The sequence below is a fragment of the Dermacentor albipictus genome, chromosome 5, assembly GCF_038994185.2.
Source record: "Dermacentor albipictus isolate Rhodes 1998 colony chromosome 5, USDA_Dalb.pri_finalv2, whole genome shotgun sequence".
Lineage (NCBI taxonomy): Eukaryota > Metazoa > Arthropoda > Arachnida > Ixodida > Ixodidae > Dermacentor > Dermacentor albipictus.
This window is the reverse complement of record NC_091825.1, coordinates 105537508-105557788: the sequence shown is the minus strand read 5'-3', so window position 1 is coordinate 105557788 and position 20281 is coordinate 105537508. Positions and strand designations below refer to the sequence as shown.

General features: G+C 42.9%; 1 protein-coding gene and 1 non-coding gene across 12 annotated transcripts in view; both read left to right on the top strand.

The window, feature by feature from the left end:
* The window catches only part of hyd (E3 ubiquitin-protein ligase hyd), a 149105-nt gene that overhangs the window by 76942 nt on the left and 51882 nt on the right, over positions 1-20281 (top strand). For all 11 annotated transcript variants that reach the window (XM_065437002.2, XM_065437004.2, XM_065436999.2 and 8 more), the window contains 5 exons: positions 1285-1462; positions 13732-13887; positions 17181-17298; positions 17376-17483; positions 19722-19967. In XM_065437002.2, the coding sequence (XP_065293074.1) occupies positions 1285-1462; positions 13732-13887; positions 17181-17298; positions 17376-17483; positions 19722-19967 (806 nt within the window). The remainder of the gene's footprint in view (positions 1-1284; positions 1463-13731; positions 13888-17180; positions 17299-17375; positions 17484-19721; positions 19968-20281) is intronic.
* TRNAS-GGA (transfer RNA serine (anticodon GGA)) lies at positions 16819-16893 on the top strand. The gene has a single exon. It is a non-coding gene; the product is annotated as a tRNA-Ser (tRNA).

The following is a 20281-nucleotide window of genomic DNA, read 5'->3' as shown; positions in this document are numbered from 1 at the left end:
TTGGAAAATCTTAAATGCCATGAAATGTTGTCGTTATAACCGATAAAGTGTTATATTTGGGATCGTTATAAGTGGGTTCGACTGTACTTTTTTAAAATTATTATAATATCCAAATGTTCGTCCCCTCTGCTGTTTTCATGCAACCCGGTTATAACAATGGGATTTTCTTGGCACTTGAATATTGTTATAAGTGGGTCCAACTGTAGGCTCTCTGACATCTTCAAAAGAATGTGCCTTGGAAATAATGTCAACCCCTACTGCCATTATAATGAAAACGTTTATTTTTGTAAGTTGGAAGTCATGCGATGATTGGTTTACTTACGCTTTTCTAGCCCTTCTAATGGAGTATGGACACAAGAATTTTGTCTTTTTTTTGTTTTTAATAGATCGTTCAAGCCTATTAATCGCCATATTGAGCTTCAATTTATTGAGTGCAGCAAGTATAATTAATTGCATCATATAATAATTCAGCCAATTTGTAACATGCCCAGTGTGGTAGCACATCGGGCTTGATGCGATCTTATAAGATCATAAGACCACTCTCTCTGTCACAAACCACTGATGCCCCATTTAGCCTGGATGGTGCAGTTGTCGTGGGCCATGCCATGATCCTATGACATAAAGCACAGTGTGTATCAGGCACTTGGGATGCTCTCTCAGAGAAATGACAGCAGCGGACTCTTCTTATCCTGTGTTGAACATGGAGAATAGAAAGAATGGTGGACCTGGCTGTGCACCCACTTGTCAGTTACAGGCTCATAATGTGGTGCATGGCCACTGTGCCGGACGGACTTGGCATGCACATCGGCAGTATCTTTGCGATACTAAGTACATATCTGCCAGCTCTTCTGAATTTTTCGTAATGTTTAGGAATTTGGGGTCCTTCTATGATATTGTGAATATTGTGTCAAGCTTTATGAAAAGTTTTGCTCGTTGGTGCCGAACCTTCTGTTGTTGGTGGTTGAAAAAAATCAGTATGATGTGAAAACTATCAGATGCTTGTCAGTCTTTGCTATTGCTTGTGTGCTGTAGCTAAGGGTTTATCATTGTTCTTAGCATCACTATCCCATAAAAGGCATGCGCTTAGGGCAAGCTTTAAAGAAGGAGCCTCCTTTCCACTTTTCCCCTTCCCCTCAATGTCTTACACTTGGGATATTTACAAATTTTAATGTGTATAAGTGGACATGTGAGCATGTAACTATTATTTACAGTTTTTGTGATGTAACTGCATTGGTTGCATTGGTCTGTCTTTTGGCTTGAAATGTTACCTTTTGGTCTTTGCAGCATGTCTGGCACAACACAGCCACTGATGAAGTGTCGACGAGTGTTCCAGTCTTTAGTGACACTATCAGTAGAAGAGTTATGTGAGGCAGCGGATGCCCTTATTGCTCCTGTGCGGCTGGGAGTGGCTCGCCCCACGGCATCCTTCAACCTGGTTTCTTCTTGTATAGATGCTATTCAGGTCAGTCTTGACAATTTCAAGCGAGAGCACTGTCCTTTGTGATAGATTTGTGTTGAACTCGTTCCTTTGTTTTTACATAAGCGTTCAGGGACTACTGTCTTCAAATAATAGTAATAATTATAGAATACTAGCGATTAACTGTTTCCTGACCATGGCCATTGTACTTGGATCAGCACTGCGCTGCATTTGAAGACTCCTGGGTGCTGTATGAAACTGCTGTACCGTCTACAGCATAGCCTAACAAGTGCACTTTTGTTTTATTAAGGAATAATCTTGTGCTGTGTGGAGGCCATATTTAGTGAACGTTCAGAGGTTTGCACCCAATAATCTCAAAGGCGACAGGCACTCCAGTGAACCCTTAAGAGAACGACAACGGTCTCGCGATTCTGCTGCGTCCTCAGGGTGGTTGCTTGGATGCTGCTTACAGCAATGAGCATGATGTCAAACAGATCATGCGAGCTCATTTTGGATTATAGAAATGTGCAGAACCAGCCCAGACCTTCGTCAGATGTTTGAATGAATAAACAAATGGTTTCTGGGGTTTTACCTACAAAAACCGCGATTTTATTATGAGGCATGCGGTAGTAGTGAACTCCAGAATAATTTTGACCATCAGGGGATCTTTAACGTGTCCCCAATGCAGCATTTTTGCATTTCACCCTCATCGAAATGTGGCTGCCGCGTCCTGGATTTGATCCCGTTACCTTGTGCTTAGCAGTACAACACCATAGCTGTTAAGCTACAGCGGTGTACCGTCAGCTGTTCGATGGTGAGCTTCATTTCGTGTTAATCGACCAGCATGTCCAACAAATTTTTTTCAAGTATGGTTTGGGTTCATGCATTTTGGTTCAATTTGAGTTAAGCTCAGTGAAAATCTTGAATGCAGCAAAATTGTTCGAATCAGGTTTCTGAACCGGGCTGAAACGATTTAGGAAACTGTGGCTCCTGTTTTCGGAAAAAATTGACAGTGCTTTTGCTTTTGGAGAAACATGCAAATTCGTTTGGGTATTGTGTAGAACTAGTCTGGGACCATTTTATTTGGCACAGACTTTCATTGCCATGAGGATTTTAAAGGGACACTAAAAAGTGACACTAAATTTAGACTGGTAAAAGCAGTATTCTTTCAAAATGACTTTCATTAGGATCTCTGCGTGCATTGTTTATAAACTTTATAGCATTCCATGCAATGTGGTCTCAATCGAAGCCACGGTTACCTTTTCCTTTGGGAGCTGTGGTCACACGTAGACCTACAACATTGGCTTCCGACGGTCGCACTACATCTTTTGTTCTCAGTGTAGGGCATTACCATGAGAAGCCAACATTGTTAATATATCTGCCTGTCTGGCTAAAAGCGTGCATCTTAGAATAAAGCCACATTAATTAGATGCCATGCACTGTTCTATATATACATGTTGGAATTTGTACATTAAGTAAGCATTGTATGACCCTGTGCAGCTATGCAGTGTGTCATACATTATGCTTTCCCTAAAAAAAGAGTTGCTTGCTCTCCTCCCTACTGTAACAAATGAAGCAAAATACCAGACCTAAAGCTTACTTGCGTATGTATTTGGGTTCATTTTTGTGAAAATGAACGAAGGCTATTAGTTCTCAGACAATAAGTAATATATTTTTGCAACTGGGAAGTCACAATTAACAGTTCACAACCTGTTTCTGTGACTTCTAGGTGAATTTGTGAATTCAAGCTGAAATATTCAGAAGGCAAATAAACAAGTAATACCCTAAACCAATATGCATTCTAAGGTGCATAGCCTTGGCAGTAATGCAAAGAATAAAAAAATTATTTTTGTAAGAAGTATGGTGGGTAGATGGGTGCAGTCTTCCCGTGTGAGCATGGGGAAAGCGGCAAGAGCAAGGTCACAGTAACGTGATCGAGCGGGCGCGAGGAGAGTTGGGGTCAAGTTGGCATCCCCTTTTTTAGTGTGGCTGTGTGTGCATGGTTATCAGCCAGGCTGAGCACCTACGCTTGCCCTTGTGCCCTGTTGTAGAGGTAATCTGCCGCATGTGCAAAGACTCGGCGACCTGAGATGGCGTCGCAGCATGCCTCGTCTTCCTTAATGTTTAGTGCTGGAGGTTGTGTAATCTCGAGTTTTGGAGATGCAGTAAAAAGCGAGAGGCAGACAAAGCAATCACTCCTGCATCGTTCTGCTGCGGGTGAAACTATCAGCCACGGGGACGGAGCATACACAAAAGCATGGCATGAAACCGTGTCTTTTGTCACAGAGTCTCAAATTCAACAGTCCTTTTTTTTCTCATTCAATTTGCTTTTTTTTTCCGATTTCCAACAACTAGGGAAAATTTTGCGGCCCCTTTCGTGTAAGGAAATTCTATCAACTGTACTATTTGCATAAAAAATCAGATGTAAATATAGTGAAATTTTGATATGACGAAGCGAATTGCCGATTTAACAGACTTGGGTATATTAATGTTTAACTGTGCCTTCCATTCTGGCCTCTTGCAACGTGATCAAGCGAATTGCCTTACAAACAAAGGGGAATGTCAGGGAAGTGCTATAAAAGAATGTAGTTACATAAATTTGCAGTGTCGTTTATTAATAACCAAGCACCATGAAACAAAGTTCACTCTCTCTCTTTATTGAGCTGTCGCTGTCTGCACTTTGCCATGGAGAATTTCCAGGAAACTCCAGTTGCACTGCAGAAACAACAGCAGTCAGTACAAATTGGAACACGCGTATAAGACAGCAAGACTATACTGTACTACTGTGCCGGAACACAGCAGATGCCTTCACCACAAGCAGTGTCCTCCTTGATGACGCAGTGTTGTGCCGGCGACACTTCATTTTGAGAGTACATGCCAACCATGCAGGCCAGTGTACCACTAGTTGAGCCGACCTTGCGTAAAGTTGAAGGAACCATTGAGAACCACCACTCCTCGCATGTGCAGAATTGATGCTACTAGTGTCGTCGGCAACAATGACCTTGGTCTGAACCTGTGGTTGAACCAGTTGGGATAGATTCCTAAAAACAAAATGCCTTGGGTTCAGTTTCAACATGCCAGAAAAAATATCGGTTCTAATTCAGTTGAAGATAGCTCTTAAACTCTGGTTTTCTTTTCAGTTCCAGTTCGGTCTGATGCTGTTGAGAACTCCTTAGTTCCTTGTGTAACATAGTAATTCCTCAACTCACTAATATCATAGGTCCTATTTGGAGATTTACTTTGTCTCCTACAGCATATAGCAGAGATTTGCAACTGTGAGCTACAAAAAGTAATATTCTGTTTAAATTTGTGGCACCTACTAAAAAGAGGAAGTTTCCATGGGTAGAAACATCTTTATTGTAGCTCATATTTCTGATGAGTTCAAACATTGAAACTTTCGTGTGTGGCAGTTGAGATTCGAACAGTTTGTATATTTCAGGATATAATTTTTTTCCATGTCTTTTTCAGTGTAACGTAAGCATTTTGTGTACAATTTTAGTCAGCTTTTTATCTCACAAATTATATTACACATTGTGCCTTGACATGGTCAAATTTAGACATTTGTAGTATAGCACGTTTTTAAGGTCTCCTGAAATATACAGTGGTGGGACAGCTGTGCCAAGAGTGGCCCTTTGTGCCGTCCTGCTTCGAGACGTCGTTTTCACAGAAAATTGTGCCATGCCTTCGCCAAATGAAGCTTAAAAACAGCAGCCTCCTTCCCTTGATGCTGCCTTAATAGTAAAATTAAAACCAAATTGTAAAGCTTGTTGTTATCGGCCATCATCACCATCATCACCATCATCAATAATCAACGGAGCAGCCATAGCCCCCGATATACCAGAGGCCGTCAGCTCTCCATTTGCTGTTTTAGCACAATTGTTGCATTTCTCTCTGGCAGATGTTCCAGTGTACTGCTGCTGTGCACTCTTTATTGTCGTTGTTGTTTGTACCGTATAGCGGTATACTTTGTTTCGGCATAGCACAGAGATGGCTTGAGGAATACGTAGGATGAAAATAAAGCCTCGAATAATGCCTGCTTGTACATTGTTTAGCATAGCTGTTGGCGGTGCTGCTTTAAAAATATTTCGTTATTTTTGTTCTCGCCTGCTAAATTGCTTACGAGTTGGGACTGTCTTTGCAACCCTGCATGATTTTAATTTATCAGCTTTCACATGTTTCACGGCACTGCTATACCTATACGCTGGAAACCCATTCATAAGTTTCTCAACTGACCACGAAAACAAAATAAATAAGGTTGCTGCTGGGAAAAGGTAACAGTGAGGGAGGCTACAAATCGCCACAGTAGCATTATAAACAGCTCTGAATTGCTGCCAGTACATAGACGTCTTGATGCTCACACTGTGTCTAGGGACGGCATGTGTACACATGTAATAATTAATGGACATGCACATTGATCCGTGATAGTGGCTCCTTTCCACTCTTGGCTTTACTGGCTCTATTGCGGTGAAACTGATTTGAGAGAACTCGTGATTACGCGCCCTTGCTGGCTCCAAAATAAATGTAGCCCTGTGCTTGGTTCCCGGTAGGTTTCGTCTGATGAACACTTCTTCAGGTGCTTCGCCAACTTCTCTGTGCACATTTTCTCCCAGTATGCTTGTGCAACCTCGATTGCTAATTGCAACCTTTGGTCACTGTGTACATTTATCGTGTCCATAGCAACATGCGAAAGCAAATTTTCCTCTGTACGGTTAAATTTACGTGACCACCGCGTTCAAACTCAATGCAAGATGCAGGAACATTACAGAATAGCAACGTATGAAAGGGGAACATAATACATGGGAGTCAATGGGATTTAGGTCAGGACTATGAAAATGCGACTTAGCAGCTAGGAAAACGCAACTGTGAGGAACTGTCAATGGGGTTTCGCTGAATACAGGGTGTTTCACGTAACTCGAACCAAGAATATTAAAAAATGTGGTTAACTGCAACTGAATGAAACCAATGACATGTGGTTTCACTTACATTGTGCTTAATTTATTAACTAAGACCGATTATACAATTTTTTTAATATTCACTTTCGGGCCAAGTGCGTTTCGTTGTTGTAGAGGGCATTCGAAAACAAATGATACAATTTTTTGTGGTAACATACGTGCTGCATGGCAATCTTTTGCAGCATTTGAAGAATGCCTGTGAAATGTGAAATAAAACCATGTGACTGTGCTCATGTGCTGCCCTATTGCAGTGCTCTCAACCGTGCTTAGTGTGAAAGAACCATGTGCACAAACCGTGGCGACGTGAGCGGCCGGGGCTCTAGGAATATGCTTCACAGTGCGTCGGCGTCTTTCACGGTAGCACATGAAAAGGAAGCACCGTTGTCCCTGATACGCGATAGGCTTGACGGACTGTTGAGCGTGCTGCAATACGACAGCACACGAGCGCAATCACATGGGTTTGTTTCATATTCGGTGGGCTTTCTTTAAATGCTGTAAAAAATCGCCACACAACATGTACGTTGCCACAAAAAGTTGGATCGGTCATCTTGAAATGCCCTCTACATTTTAATGAAACACACTTGGCCCTGAAAGGAATATTAAAAATTTGGCATAGTTGATCTTGGTAAATAAATAATTATGCACTATATAAAAAATACCAAAGGAGCGCCACATGACGGCAAACCATATGTTATTGGTTTTATTCAGTTGCAGTTAACCACATTCTTTAATCCTTGGTTGAAGTTGAGTGAAACACGCTGTGTGTCTAATAGTATATATATAATATGTGTATGTATGCACATTACTACTAGAAAAAAAAAAAAGATAGACATCGTCACGGCAACTGTGAAGAACATTGACAGAGTTCAAATATATATATATATATATATATATATATATATATATATATATATATATGCAGGAGCGATTCTGCACATTACTAGTAAAAAAAGTAAACCTCAAATAAAATTTGCCCAAAAATTTGCCTGCTGTGGTCCATTACAATCTATTATAGCTAGGTTTATTAAAAGCGAAATTGGTTGCATTGATAAATAATATGGGCAGACAGAGCTGAGAAGGCCAGTCTGTTATATACTAATGTGTGTTGTATGCAAATCCATAGTATGGCGTTGACTGTATATGGCATATGAAAAGCCATTCTAATAAAAATGACAAAAATAGTCCGATAACTTCCAGGTCCATATGCCTCATTCATGCGCACAACGCCGACTCCTGTATAGAGATATTGACTATATAAGTTAAAGCGCTCCTGTACCACCTCTCGGGCTTGGTGAAATAACAGGTAGTCCACTGGTCACATGTGCTGCTGTGAACATCTCAGCCAAATTTTGCTGTCGTACGTGGTTTGTGGTGCTTGCAAGCGGATAGCAAAGTCGTCTTTCTGTCAAACACTTTTCAACAGAAGCCTGCCTCCCTACTGTCTTAAAGAGACAGGCTTACGCTTTATTTCGTAATAAAGCAGATTCCCATATGCGGCTGCTATTGGTAGCTGCGGTTGTCTACATAGCGTAGATACCGCGGCTGCTGTGGGGTGCGCCCACGAGTTCACTGGCTAAGCACACTGCAGCTCGCTGAGGACAACTGCGTTTGGCTTACGTTTAGCGCGTCGTAGGCACCAAAATCGGAAGTAGTTGTGTCTACATTAACATCCAAAAGGGAATTCGAACTGCGTGCCCCTGTGATGTTTAGAAGGTAGAGCGTTGTGGGCACGCCTCACTGTGCCGTAGCCTTCGCAGTGCAAGGCATTGAGTAAGGAAGGGAAGCAAGCGGATGCTGTGTTTGATTGCCAATAAACTCATTGAAGTACTTTATCCAGCCAAATATTTCTGAAATGGCCTATTTTCACTTCAAATGCATTTCTTCTCATCAATAAAATGTGGTTCGGCACCCTGTTGAGACCATATTTGGCATATATAGTATATGTGTGTTGAACACTGGGCCGAAACTGCATGTCACTCCAAATCAGAGTTTTGCGTCTGCCAAGAGCTGTGGCAAAAGGTCAAATGGCTGTTCCACCACTCCATATACCCTGTTATAACCTTCATCGCATACAGTGGAATCTCTATATAAGGAAGGCAGTTACAATTATTTGATACAAAAAATGTAAATTTAAGATGTGGTTGTTCATGCTTTAATTAACCCTTTGAGGGTCAATTTTTGTCGCCATATGTGACCGCCCAGGCTCGATATTTTATTGCAGATTTCAATTCTTCTTAGGGACTAATTTCAAAGAAAAATTTACCGTAATTTTTCTAGGGTGACCATAAAGTGAGATAAAAATATTTTGCATTGGTATATATGTACTCTTCATTCATGACTAGCAACAGTAAAAAAGAAAATAAACTTACAAGAAAAAAAAAGAATGATGCATTGTTATACACTGTGGGAGTCTCACCCGTGCTCTTGGGACAAAGGAACGACAACACAGTAGTGCAAACAATCACAAGGGCACTTATTGCACCTTTCATAGATCAATGCCTGCGAGCCGAGTTGCTATCCACAAAACATGCCGATGGGCGTGCGACAAATCTAGGTCCAACTCATAGAGACCGGAAAAGCAAGCGAATATGTTCGCCCCATGCTGGACACCAATGCCTGGTCACCAATGGTGGCAGGTTCAAAGGAGGCCACGCGAGACGGTCTCGCAGAAGCATGGATCGGCGCGCACGCAGGACGTAGGCGCCACTGGCCGACCCGCAGCCAAAGAGGAAGCGCCTTTTCCTTTCCGCGCCCTACTAATCCCGCCGGTAGGCGGCGTTAGCAGCGCAACACTCGCGCCATCTCTCGTACTGCGCTTCAACCAAACCGACTGCCGCGGGCATCACGCAGGCCACGTGGCGAAGCCGAATTGCAAGAGACAGGGGCTATGCGGGAAAACAACATATCAGGGGACGCATGAGTCGCGCATCCCCACAACACATAGTTCAAGGCTTTGAAAATGCGCAAATGAGAATATTTTGCGAGACTAATGTTTCTGCTCTTACACTAATATGTACAGTCGTGGACAGAATATTACGGACCATGAAATCTAAGAAAAAGCTGAATATATCCGCAACCTAGCAACGCAATTTGGTATTTGCATTTTCGACCTCGACTAGAATATGCTAACAACGTTGTCGTGGGCAGTTTTACTGGTTACTGCTACAGGCTGCTCGGGAATTGAACGTTTTCAGAGATGTCGTGGTCCATTTTATTCTGTCCACGACTGTACATCCATAGCATAATAGAACTGCGTAGGTGCGCGCACTTAAGAAAACTGTGTGGTTGTGCGCTTCTCAAAAAAGCAAAATGTGTGACAAACTTCCGCTAATATTCATCTTATCGCCAACCAGAGGCAATTAGTTTTCACGAGTGTCAAAAAAAAAAGAACAATGGAAACGCATGCACGGCGGCATGCTTCCTATGCGCACCCCTGTGAGCACTAAACGAGCGAAAAACAAGTGGTCGCCCTTTGAGCGATTAGTAACGAAAACTCGTCAGGTTTGCAAGCACAAGAAGCCAAAAACGCCTGCGGAACAAAACCCAAACTGCCGCCCGTCTGCCCGCCCGCGCGCCAATGTGCAAGCATTAGTATATGGATACAGGGGAGCGAACTAGCACTAAAAGGAACCACGCAATGAAAACCAAGAGAGGGAAGCATGCAAAAAATATTCCCTGTATTCCCACATAGTGGCAGCACATGACAGAAAAGAAAAAGTTAAGAAATTGGCACACTTTTTAAACGTACAGACGGTGCTGTAAATATACGGCATCAACCATTTTTGGACTTGTTCGCGGCGCCACGTATTTGCGTCATTGACCCTCAAAGGGTTAATGGGTTTCCTCCTGCTATAACATGATTGAAAGTGTGGTTTCTGACGTGCTATCAGTTGTGCTGTAGGCAGGCAATCAAGGGCGAAAGTTTGGTATAATTTTGAATATCTTTCCTTTCTATTTTTTCAGTGTAATGTAAGCATTTCCTGTTTAACCTAAGTAAATGTTGTATTTCACAAATTATATAACGTGCCTTGACATGCTCAACTTTACACGATATGAAAGAACATCTTTCTAGCTTTCATTTCAGGTATGGCATGTTACTACAACCATCATCATAAGTTGCGTAATAATAATAAAGCCTTTGATTTAAATAAGTGCTGGTCTTTTAAACGTACTGAGAGTTCATTTGGGTCAACTATTTGTGTGTAAGCTCCATTGCAAGTTATGACTAAAAGCTTGGCTGGATGCATACAGTCAAGGAAACTTCTTACCATGTCCATTGAACGTAGGCCACAGATGCATAACAGCCAACTCTCCCAAATTTTTCTTAAGGTTTACGAATTCAGGCTTCTTTAGTTTTATAAAAAATAATTTCTGTTCACTTGAATACATTGCAGCTTTTAAAAGACTGTGGTTCCTGCGTAAGATTACAAGAAAAATGCTTTAACAAGAATTGATGGTATTTGCGCCGTCCTCTTGTCGCAGCACAAGACACTACATGCCAGAGGGGTGTGGGGGGTTCCTGCTTCAAACAAGCTTATTCAGACCATTTCCTAAGCAGGCCAAATTGTTATCAGCAAAGGGACTAAAGAAGTCATTTTGATCTAGAAACTATTTGTTGCTTATCAATCTCTTGTGTTTCGAGGTTGCTGCTTATTGTCTGCTTCACTTAAAGGTAAACGATCGTTAATAAATTGCTAAATGCTAATAAATTGATAAAAATAAATTTTTATCTCTGCAGAATTTTTGCGAATTCTAAAGTTCACTAGTTGGCAGGTACGTACAGTTGCAATCAAAAGTATGTGGCCCACGGCTCAGGGCGCAGGAGCGGCTATGGGGCCACACCGCGGCACTGCTATCTCCATCGGGCGACTGCTTTGAGGTTGCACCTTCAAGTACCCTCAAAGCAGGCGCCCAATGGAGATAGCAGCGACACGGTGTGGCCCCGCAATCGCTCCTGCGCCCTGAGCCGTGGGCCACGTATTTTTGATTGTGACTGTAGGTGAGCCATTAGTGCTGTGCTAGATTTGAAGGGCCTCTGGCTTCTGTGTGAACCTGCTGCGCAGTCTGCAACGAGGTCTAAGGAATAGGCTTTAGCATTCTCAGTAAATTTGTTGCCGTGCAGAGGCGATTTTTAGCAATGATGGAGGGGTGCAGCTGGTAAAAGCAAAGATGGCAGGCACTCTAGTATGGTAATACTGAGCGAACCCTCGTTAGTACGACGTGGGTCTCACCATCCTGCTGTTTCCTCATATGATTATTTTATTGCTACTCATTTCTATAGTCATCTATATTATTTATAGTACTATAGTCATCAGCTGTTTGGTGGCGAGCTTTAATTTCTGTTCGTTGACTACTCACTCGTTTTTTATGCCAACTGAGATGCCACAGAGATGTTGGCAATATTATAAGTCCTACTTACATTGTCTCCTACAGCATATAAAGGAGATATGCTACCACGAAGCTAGAACAGTGTGATGTTCTGCTCAAATTTGTGGCACCTACTAGGAAGAGGCAGCTTCCATGTTCATGATTATCTAGAACGTTGAAAGTTGCGTAAGCATTTTGTATATTCCAGAATATCTTTTCCTCTCCATTTTTTTTCAGTGTAACGTAAGCATTTCTTGTACCAACTCAGTAAAGTTCGTGTTTGATAATTTATATTACAAATTACATCCTGACATGTCTTTCAAATTTGTCTTTGAGAAGCATGTTTTTAGCTTTCTTTTGCCATGCATGTTATAACTATCACCATATAGTCACTAAAAATAATAGTGCATTCAAACAAGGCTGTTCTTTTAAACATGGTAAGAAAAGAGTTAACTGCTTCTCAATGTGTGTGCCAATTATGGCATAAGTTCCATTGCAAAATATGACAGGAAGGTTGGCCAGATATGTGCAATCATAAAACGCCTTTGCATTTAACTTTTTCTTAACCCGGCAATAAACATGGGTCATGGGCAACTCACGAGGACTGTACTTGATTTCAATGCTCCCAGTGCTACAATGTGCAATGTACAAGGCTACAATGTAGTTGGAAGAAATAAACTTTCATTTTTTGAATACATTTTGTTGGCCTGTGAAAACAATTTTTAAAGAGCATGCAGAGGCATGCACCTTGCGATTGTGAAGGTGGTGGGCACTTTGGTGGCAGGGGCCTCTTGTAAATGACATTGGTCTCATGATTCTTTTGTGCCCTCAAATGATTGTTTGGATTCTACTAGTAGGGTGGAGTATGGAGATTATATCAAATTATGGGAATATAATTTAAATGATGGAAACCTGCTACACCAGCCTTGACAATTGCCAGCTTTCCGGCATTTAGTTCCGTTTTTCGTCTTTTTGACAGCAGACTTATTTCTTGTACCAATCGATATGTTGTAGGGATGTTTGCAATGTTATGTTTATTGTTTACAGTGTCCCTCTGGCATATACCAAAGATTTGCTGCTCATATCCTAGCATAATATGTTGTTTTGCCCATTATTTGTGTCACTTATTGAGAAAAGGCATCTTTTGCTGGGTCAAAAAGGCATTTTTTTGTAGTACACATCACTTATAAGCTTTATCATTGAAACATTCCTAAGCTGTAGAAAATCGAAGTGTGAGGATTTTGTATATTTCAGAATATTTATTTTGTTCTTTTTGTGTTATCAGCACAACATTGTAAGTATTTACTGTACTTCCTAGTAAATTTAATTTTTCACAAACCCCAACATTTGTGTTTCAAAGTTCTAGAAAGTGCATTTTGTGAGCTTTCTGTTGATATATAACTTTGGTTTGTAACCCTGATGGTGTACTCAATAAAAAAATTCTGTACTAAACCTTTAAAGGAGTGCAATTTTTACCATGGTAAGAAAAGAGCTGACAATTTTTTATAGCAGCAGCAGCTGGTAGAAATCATGTGATCATCACTGGTTTGATAATTAATTGTAATTTTGCTAACTTTTAATTAGTGGCTGAAATCACATATTGAAATTGCAAAATCAAAACTGGTCAGGGCTTGAATTATAGTTGTCTTTACTGTGTTAATGAAAGTTATTAGATATCTGCGAGTATCAGTGACGAAATAAGTTTACATTTCGTCCCACAATTGCCCAAGGGAGGCTATGTGGGAAAAACGTTGATGTGTTTCATGACAAGTTTGGAAAGTATCATCACGAAACTGGAGCTCATCTTAAGAGAATGATACTAAGTAGATGGGGCTTGTGCACTAACAGTCTTCAATTTTGCAAATGCGATATGTACACCAAATTAATTAATAAAAAGGTTGAACAGTGAATTTAGTTTTGATTTCAGCCACTGTTACGAACTTTGGCCAACAAAAGCTGTGTTGAATTGGGTGTATATGTCTTTGTTATTTACAGGGGAGTGAGGAACTGTTTGTTGTAGAACCTATTGTGCCCCGTGCCAGTCAACCTGAGATGGTGGCGTCACCTGCTGAGCCACCCTTGGGCCAGAATCCTCTGTCCGCCAGGCAGCCACTGGGGCTCAGGGATGCATTAGACGACGACGAGGCAAGCGTACGTGATGTTGGCTTTGTTTGCATAAAAGAAGTTAGTACAGTGGAATCTCGTTGATACGATTCTCACGGGCACCGAAAATAAAAACGTATTATCCAAAAATCGTATTATCCAAAACGGACTCCAAAAGATCGCGAATAATACATACTTGGCACAGAACTTGCTTTTATTAAAGCACTTTAAAATAATCCGTCACTTTGCGCTGCACTTTTTTGCTTTTCGAGGTCCTGCAGCAAGCTTTTCTGGAACTCGTAAAAACGAGTAGCAGTTTCCTCGCTGAGCTCCGCAGACGCGACAAAGCCACGAAGCCCGTCCAAAGCTTCGAGAGCACCGTCAGTATTTAATGGCCGACGATCGCTGCTGCAATCTCCGGCGTCTTGGTTGTCATCGTCGTCGCTCTCCTTTTCAGCGGTAACATCTGCAATGATGTCTTGGACGGTGCGCAATTCACATGTCGCCAGTTGGTCGTCCGCCGATACAAACTCTTCCGGAGACGCGTCGACATTGAGGTCACCCCAGTCCGGGATGTCAATCTCTGCGCCGTCATCTCCATTTTCCTCAGTATCGCCAGGTGCACAAAAAAAGCCACACTTCTTGAAGCACTTGGCGATGGTGTCAGGTTTGACGCGATCCCATGACATCGCCAGAAAATGGATGGCATCAAGAAGATCCACCTTCAAGCTGGCATCTTTCCGGTCAATCTTGGCGCCAAAAAGCGTCTGATCAACAAGCTCCTAAAGTGAAATTTCACGTTTCTAATGATTCCTGCATCTAGGGGCTGCAAGTGGCTGGTGCAGTTGGGCGGCAGGAAAATTACTTTTACGTTTTGCAGCCACGAAGTATCGACAGGGTGCGCGGCACAATTGTCGAGAACCAGAAGAATTCTACGGTTCGCGGCACGCATCCGGGCATCCAGAAATGTGAGGAACTCTGTGAAAAGGGCTCCGGTCATCCATGCCTTCTTATTCGCTTTATAAATGACAGGAAGGCGTGGGTTACGCGAAAAGCAGCGTGGCTTCCAGTATTTGCCAATGACAGTAGGCTTGAGCTTCTCGGTTCCATCAGCGTTGCAGCACAACAGTACGGTGACTCTTTCTTTGCTTTTTTTTCCGCCTTGACACGTCTCACCTTTTATGCTGAGACTTTTCTCGGGCTGAAGATTGATGAACAACCCAGCTTCATCTGCGTTGAACACGTCCCTTGGCTGGTACTGAGCAGTCATTGCCGGCGGAGTCGAAAGCCAGTTGGAGACCTGATCTTGGTCGGCAGACTTCCCTTCGCCGGAAACGGTTTTATACGACAGGCCATGCCGTGTTTTAAAACGATGGAGCCACCCGCCTGAAGCTTTAAAATCTTCGATGCCCAACGAGAGTGCTATCTCATCAGCTCTCTCGCGAACAACTGTCCCGTCCACGTTCACGCCCGCCCCCCTTACTTCCCTGAACCATGCCAGAAGAACCTCTTCCATCTTGCCATGCTGGGCGCCCCTTGTTTGCTTCACGCCGGCGCCGAAGACTTGAATGTTCTTCTGAATTACTTCTCGCTTGCCGACGATCGTGTTCAGTGTGGAGACAGGCAAACAAAGTTCGCGTGCCAGGTCGACACGTTTCTTCTGCGGATTTTCGTCGACTTTTGCTAGGACGTCGAGTTTTTCTTTCAGCGATAACGCTTTACGCTTTCTAGACATGGTGAAGCGCACGGGTGAAACGCGGCACCAAAACAGAAGAAACGATAAGGGCGAAGTGCAAGCTGAACGCTCGAAACACCAAAATGGCAACGAGAAATGGCAAGCACAAAGCCAACAAAGCCTACAGCATCGTCAATGCATGCGCCAATCACTGCTTCTTGGTCACGTGATTTTACTGTGAGTACTATGTCTTAGGATAGATGGCGCTAAAAACCTTCGGTGCATTTGGTGTGCGAGCTTGCGAAAATTGCTCCCAGAGGCCGCCACACTGCTGCAGGCGCTGTGCAGAAGCACGGCCGGACTCTAGCCGAGCCGAGCCAGGCCAAGCCTCGAGCATACAAAGCGCGCGTCGCCGCGTCTTTAGTCCGCCGTGCCTGTCGTTTCGCTCGATGTTAATTTCAGTAGCTCTGCCCACCCGCTTCAAAGGACTGGCTCTGATGTTATCATCATACAGAAGACGTTTCCGGGATCGTATTATCCAAACCGACGTGGAAATACGATCGTATTAGCTGTACAAAAATGCATGTACCTCCATAGGGCATCGGCCGGGAACGAAAAAAAAAACGTATTATGCCAAAAAACGTATTTAGCCGAATCGTATCAACGAGATTTCACTGTATGTTTCAAGAATGCTGTTCCAGCTGTAGTGATTGATTGTTTGATTCCTACTTGGCAGTGCAGCAAGAATAGCTTTGAAAGGGTGACTTTGTAGAACAAGTCACTTTCATATGGCCGTAAAGGTAGTTGTGCTGATAGTGCCTAATGATGTCCTTCAGGGTCACCGATAATCGCTCAGCGAAATGAGCCTGTCCACAATTATGGGGATGCACGCGCTGATCCTATCGAAACACAGATCTCTCTGTTGCCATTTTGGAGCAATAATGATATGCTGGTTCATATGTGCATACATCTCTTGCTTCCCCTTTGCGGGAATTACATTCATTCAGCATTGGCATTGTTAAACCTGGCATTTTGTTAACTGAAATGGGTTTTATACTTCTTTATATGTTCCCAGGTAAGGCAGCCCCAAAGTACAGTTTCGCAGCATGAGACAACTTCAGTTGCATGATTTTTATTGAAAGCTTCTATAATGAAAAATAAATTATAATGCCCTAATACTTTAGGCACATAACTTGCAGGTTTGATTGTAATATACTCAACAGTAAAGGCAATCTGTAGATCAAGCAGACAATAGAAAAGTGTTGTTGTCAATAAATTCGACTTCGTGCTGCCATCTGCTAGCCGCCTGGTTAGCTCAGATGGTAGAGCGGCTGCCCCGGAAAGGCGGTGGTCCCGGGTTCGAGTCCCGGACCAGGACGAATATTTCTTCGACTGTGAGGCTGTTCTTTCGAGGAACCCGTATGGGTTTCCTTGGTAGCAATTGCTACGAACGGGTGGATGTATGATTTTCCTTTTATTGATTCCTTCTCTTCACCTTGCGGGTTTCCGCAGAACTATTACATCAAAAGTATTGTATGCCATAGTTGTTACTGCTATGTCCTACTGTTGCCTTGCTTAATGATTTGTCCATGTATAGCCTGGTTATGTGTACTAACTTTATTGCTTGTGGTACACAACCATTCGTTTGCTCCTTTGGTTTCGTTAGGTTGATGTTGTGGACGGTGCTGTTGGGGAAGATCCGGATCACGAGGAAAGTGAACGGGACGAACGGATGGAAGCCTCTGAGCATGATGGCACGCCAGCCCATGAGCACAACGATGAAGGTAGATCGAGTAGTGTGCATGTGCTTTTTGCTAGAGAAGGTGTCAGAGGTGCACATTGACAAAACTTTTTTGTGCAGAGAGCGACAGTGACAGTGACCCAGACAGTGCGTCATACCAGAGCAACCAGGACAATGCCAGTGCCCAGAGGAGTGCCACAACTGGTGCCACGGCAGGGTCTGATGCTGGTATGCATGTCACTGTGCATGTTCAGAAAATGCCCGAAACTTTTAGACTTTGCAAGGAAGTTGTATTTTACAATATATGGATGCACTTGCCAAGATTTAAAAAAAAACCACAACAACACAAAAACTAGAAAACATGTGCCACTTCTCTCGTTTACTTCATTTCTGTGCAAGGAAAGGCTATTTGTTTTTGTGTAGGGAGAGTAATACAAATGGCCAGCTCAGCAAGCAGTGATGTGACCACTTGGCGTAGTACGTGGTATGGTGCCTCCCTTTTTGGAAAGCACGAGAATAGTTTTATCACATTCCTCAACAGACCAACAATGAGAACATACTGCGGTATTGGATCTTGTGGATTCCTTCATGACTCAGCATGTTGCCAGTGTGAAGCTGTACACATGACAAATAGGCTTCGCTAGCATGGAAATTTGGTCTAGTTCTCCTTGCATGACAGACTAATTGCAGCACCTGAGGGACATAGTGAACAGGAAAATACTCTCAGAAATAGGCAGATGCACAAGATAAATGACGCTCATTGGATGGTTGAATGTTTTTATGAGCCCCTGGGCCCATTTTCTCAGCCGATCAATTTCAAAAATTGGCCAACTTTCTTAAAACCTAATTAAGAGACCAATGGCTCACTTGAGCTATAACCATTGTGTCAATGACTCATCCTAACATTCACTGAAAGTGATCTGTTAGAGTACAGCATTGTATGATAAAGTCACCGGCACATGTCCTAAGTGCACTCATCTTGCTTTGTTGAAGTTTGTGAGTATGTTGTGCTAATTGCAAAGTATCTATGGGAATATTTTTTTTTGTCCTGAATCGGGGTTTTCATTATATTGGATCCTGGCTGCTTTGATTGAGATCATGTGGCTTCTGTTTCGATCACTGTTTCGAGCTCGCACGCTTACACGTCAGTGGGAATGTGCTCGGATGTTCTGCAAGTTAAAAGCCACTTTCGGAACTAACAGCAAGGGATGTACAATACGACCACTAAACCCTTTGACTGCTTTAGATTTTGGTATGCAAATATAACATGAGACGCAAATTATAACTGCCAAAATGTGAAAAAAGAAAACGGATTTATGTTAAGCATTTTAAAGTACGAGTGGATAGCCTGCTACCGTTGGTTTTCTTACTGCCAAGTGCCATACATAATTACTTTTGCTGTAATGACGCCTGAGTAAATGGATTTTGATGTGTATTTGTTGTAACCATTGGCAGTAATGGCGCTAAACACTGACCTTTGCTGCAAGGGCCTGCTGACTGACCATTTGTGTGCTGGCATTTGTGCAATGTATTATGCATGTTTACAACCTGTTTTACCTGGTGTAAACACGTCGACTGGATATTTGAAAACTAACTCGCCGCGGTCACTTAGTGGCTATCCGTGTTGGGCTCCTAAGCACGAGGTCGTGGGATCAAATCCTGGCCACGGCGGTAGCATTTCGATGGGGCGAAATGTGAAAGCACCTATGTACTTAGATTTAGGTGGACGTTACAGAACGCCAGGTGGTCCAGATTTCCAGACTACGGCGTGCCTTATAATCAGATTGTGCTTCTGGCACGTAAAACCCCATAATTTAATTTTTTTTGTATTCGAAAATTGTTGCTAGGGTTTTCAAGCCATTTAGCAGTTCTTTAGAACAGTGCTTTTAAATAATAAAGGATGTGATCAGACACAACATTTACTGCTTTACTGCCTCTTCATAATGTGACAGCAAGCAAGTGAATAAACATATCATTTCTTGTAACCGTGGCAATAAAGTACCTTACTGAAGAGAAATAAATGCCCTTTGAGACTGCACTGTGAAGTCTAAAATAGTAGCCAAGTAAATTTCTATAAAGATAAGGGATAAAGCAATACAAGAGCTTGTACATTGTGGAATACACATTATTATCCGAGTCCGAGGCAAGTGAGACAGTCGTGGTAACTTTTTGCTATGATGAAAAGCGTAATTTACCTGCTTATTGCACGTTGGAGTATTTGAGATCACTGTGCTTGAGGTTTCATATAAGGACTTGTCCAGAAAAAGAAAAGATGTCTGTTATAAGGAGGGCTGGTTTAAAACATTGCAAATGCAGGGAAGTTTAGTAGTATTTGGCCTGGAAGGCATCCCTGGGACTACTAAGATAATATTCCAGCAAGTTGAGTAACATCTATAGAAACCACAATCTTTTTGAGGTTGGAAGATGAGTGTTTGTGTCCCACTCAACAACCATTAATGCTTGCAGAGGACGAGTCTGCTGAATCATCCAACATGGAGGAAGAGGAAGAGAGTGAGGCTGGTGACACTGAGCCTGACACAGAGGAGCTAGCATTGCTTGACGAGCAACTGGAACGGCGAGGGGGACCGTCGAGCAGTGGGGGTGGGCCTGGGGGCCTCGGAGGCTCTCGACCAGGCAGCCTGGCCCCTCAGCACCTGCAGTGGGCCCTGCGACAGAGGGACCCCGCTGGCCGCTCGCATGTGACCTCTTCCGGTGAGTGTCAGTCTCCCTCTTGGGTGTGGCTTGCCCGCAGTTCTTGCAGCATGCAAGCCATTGGGAAAAGCTGAATTTCCTCATGGGGTGTCCACACAAGGGACATAAGGGGTTCTGGGATGAAATTATTGATGACAATGTTTCTGGTTAACCTCCTTTCTACCTTCTTCAAGTGGCAAGGCCACCTATGAATGCTCAACACTTCTACACGAAAATTTTCAGAAGCAGGCTACCTAGTGAAACCAGCCGTGCATGACATTCGGCTAGTTGGTGTCTGTGGCTTCAGGAATACGGGACAGGGGAATAAAGACAAG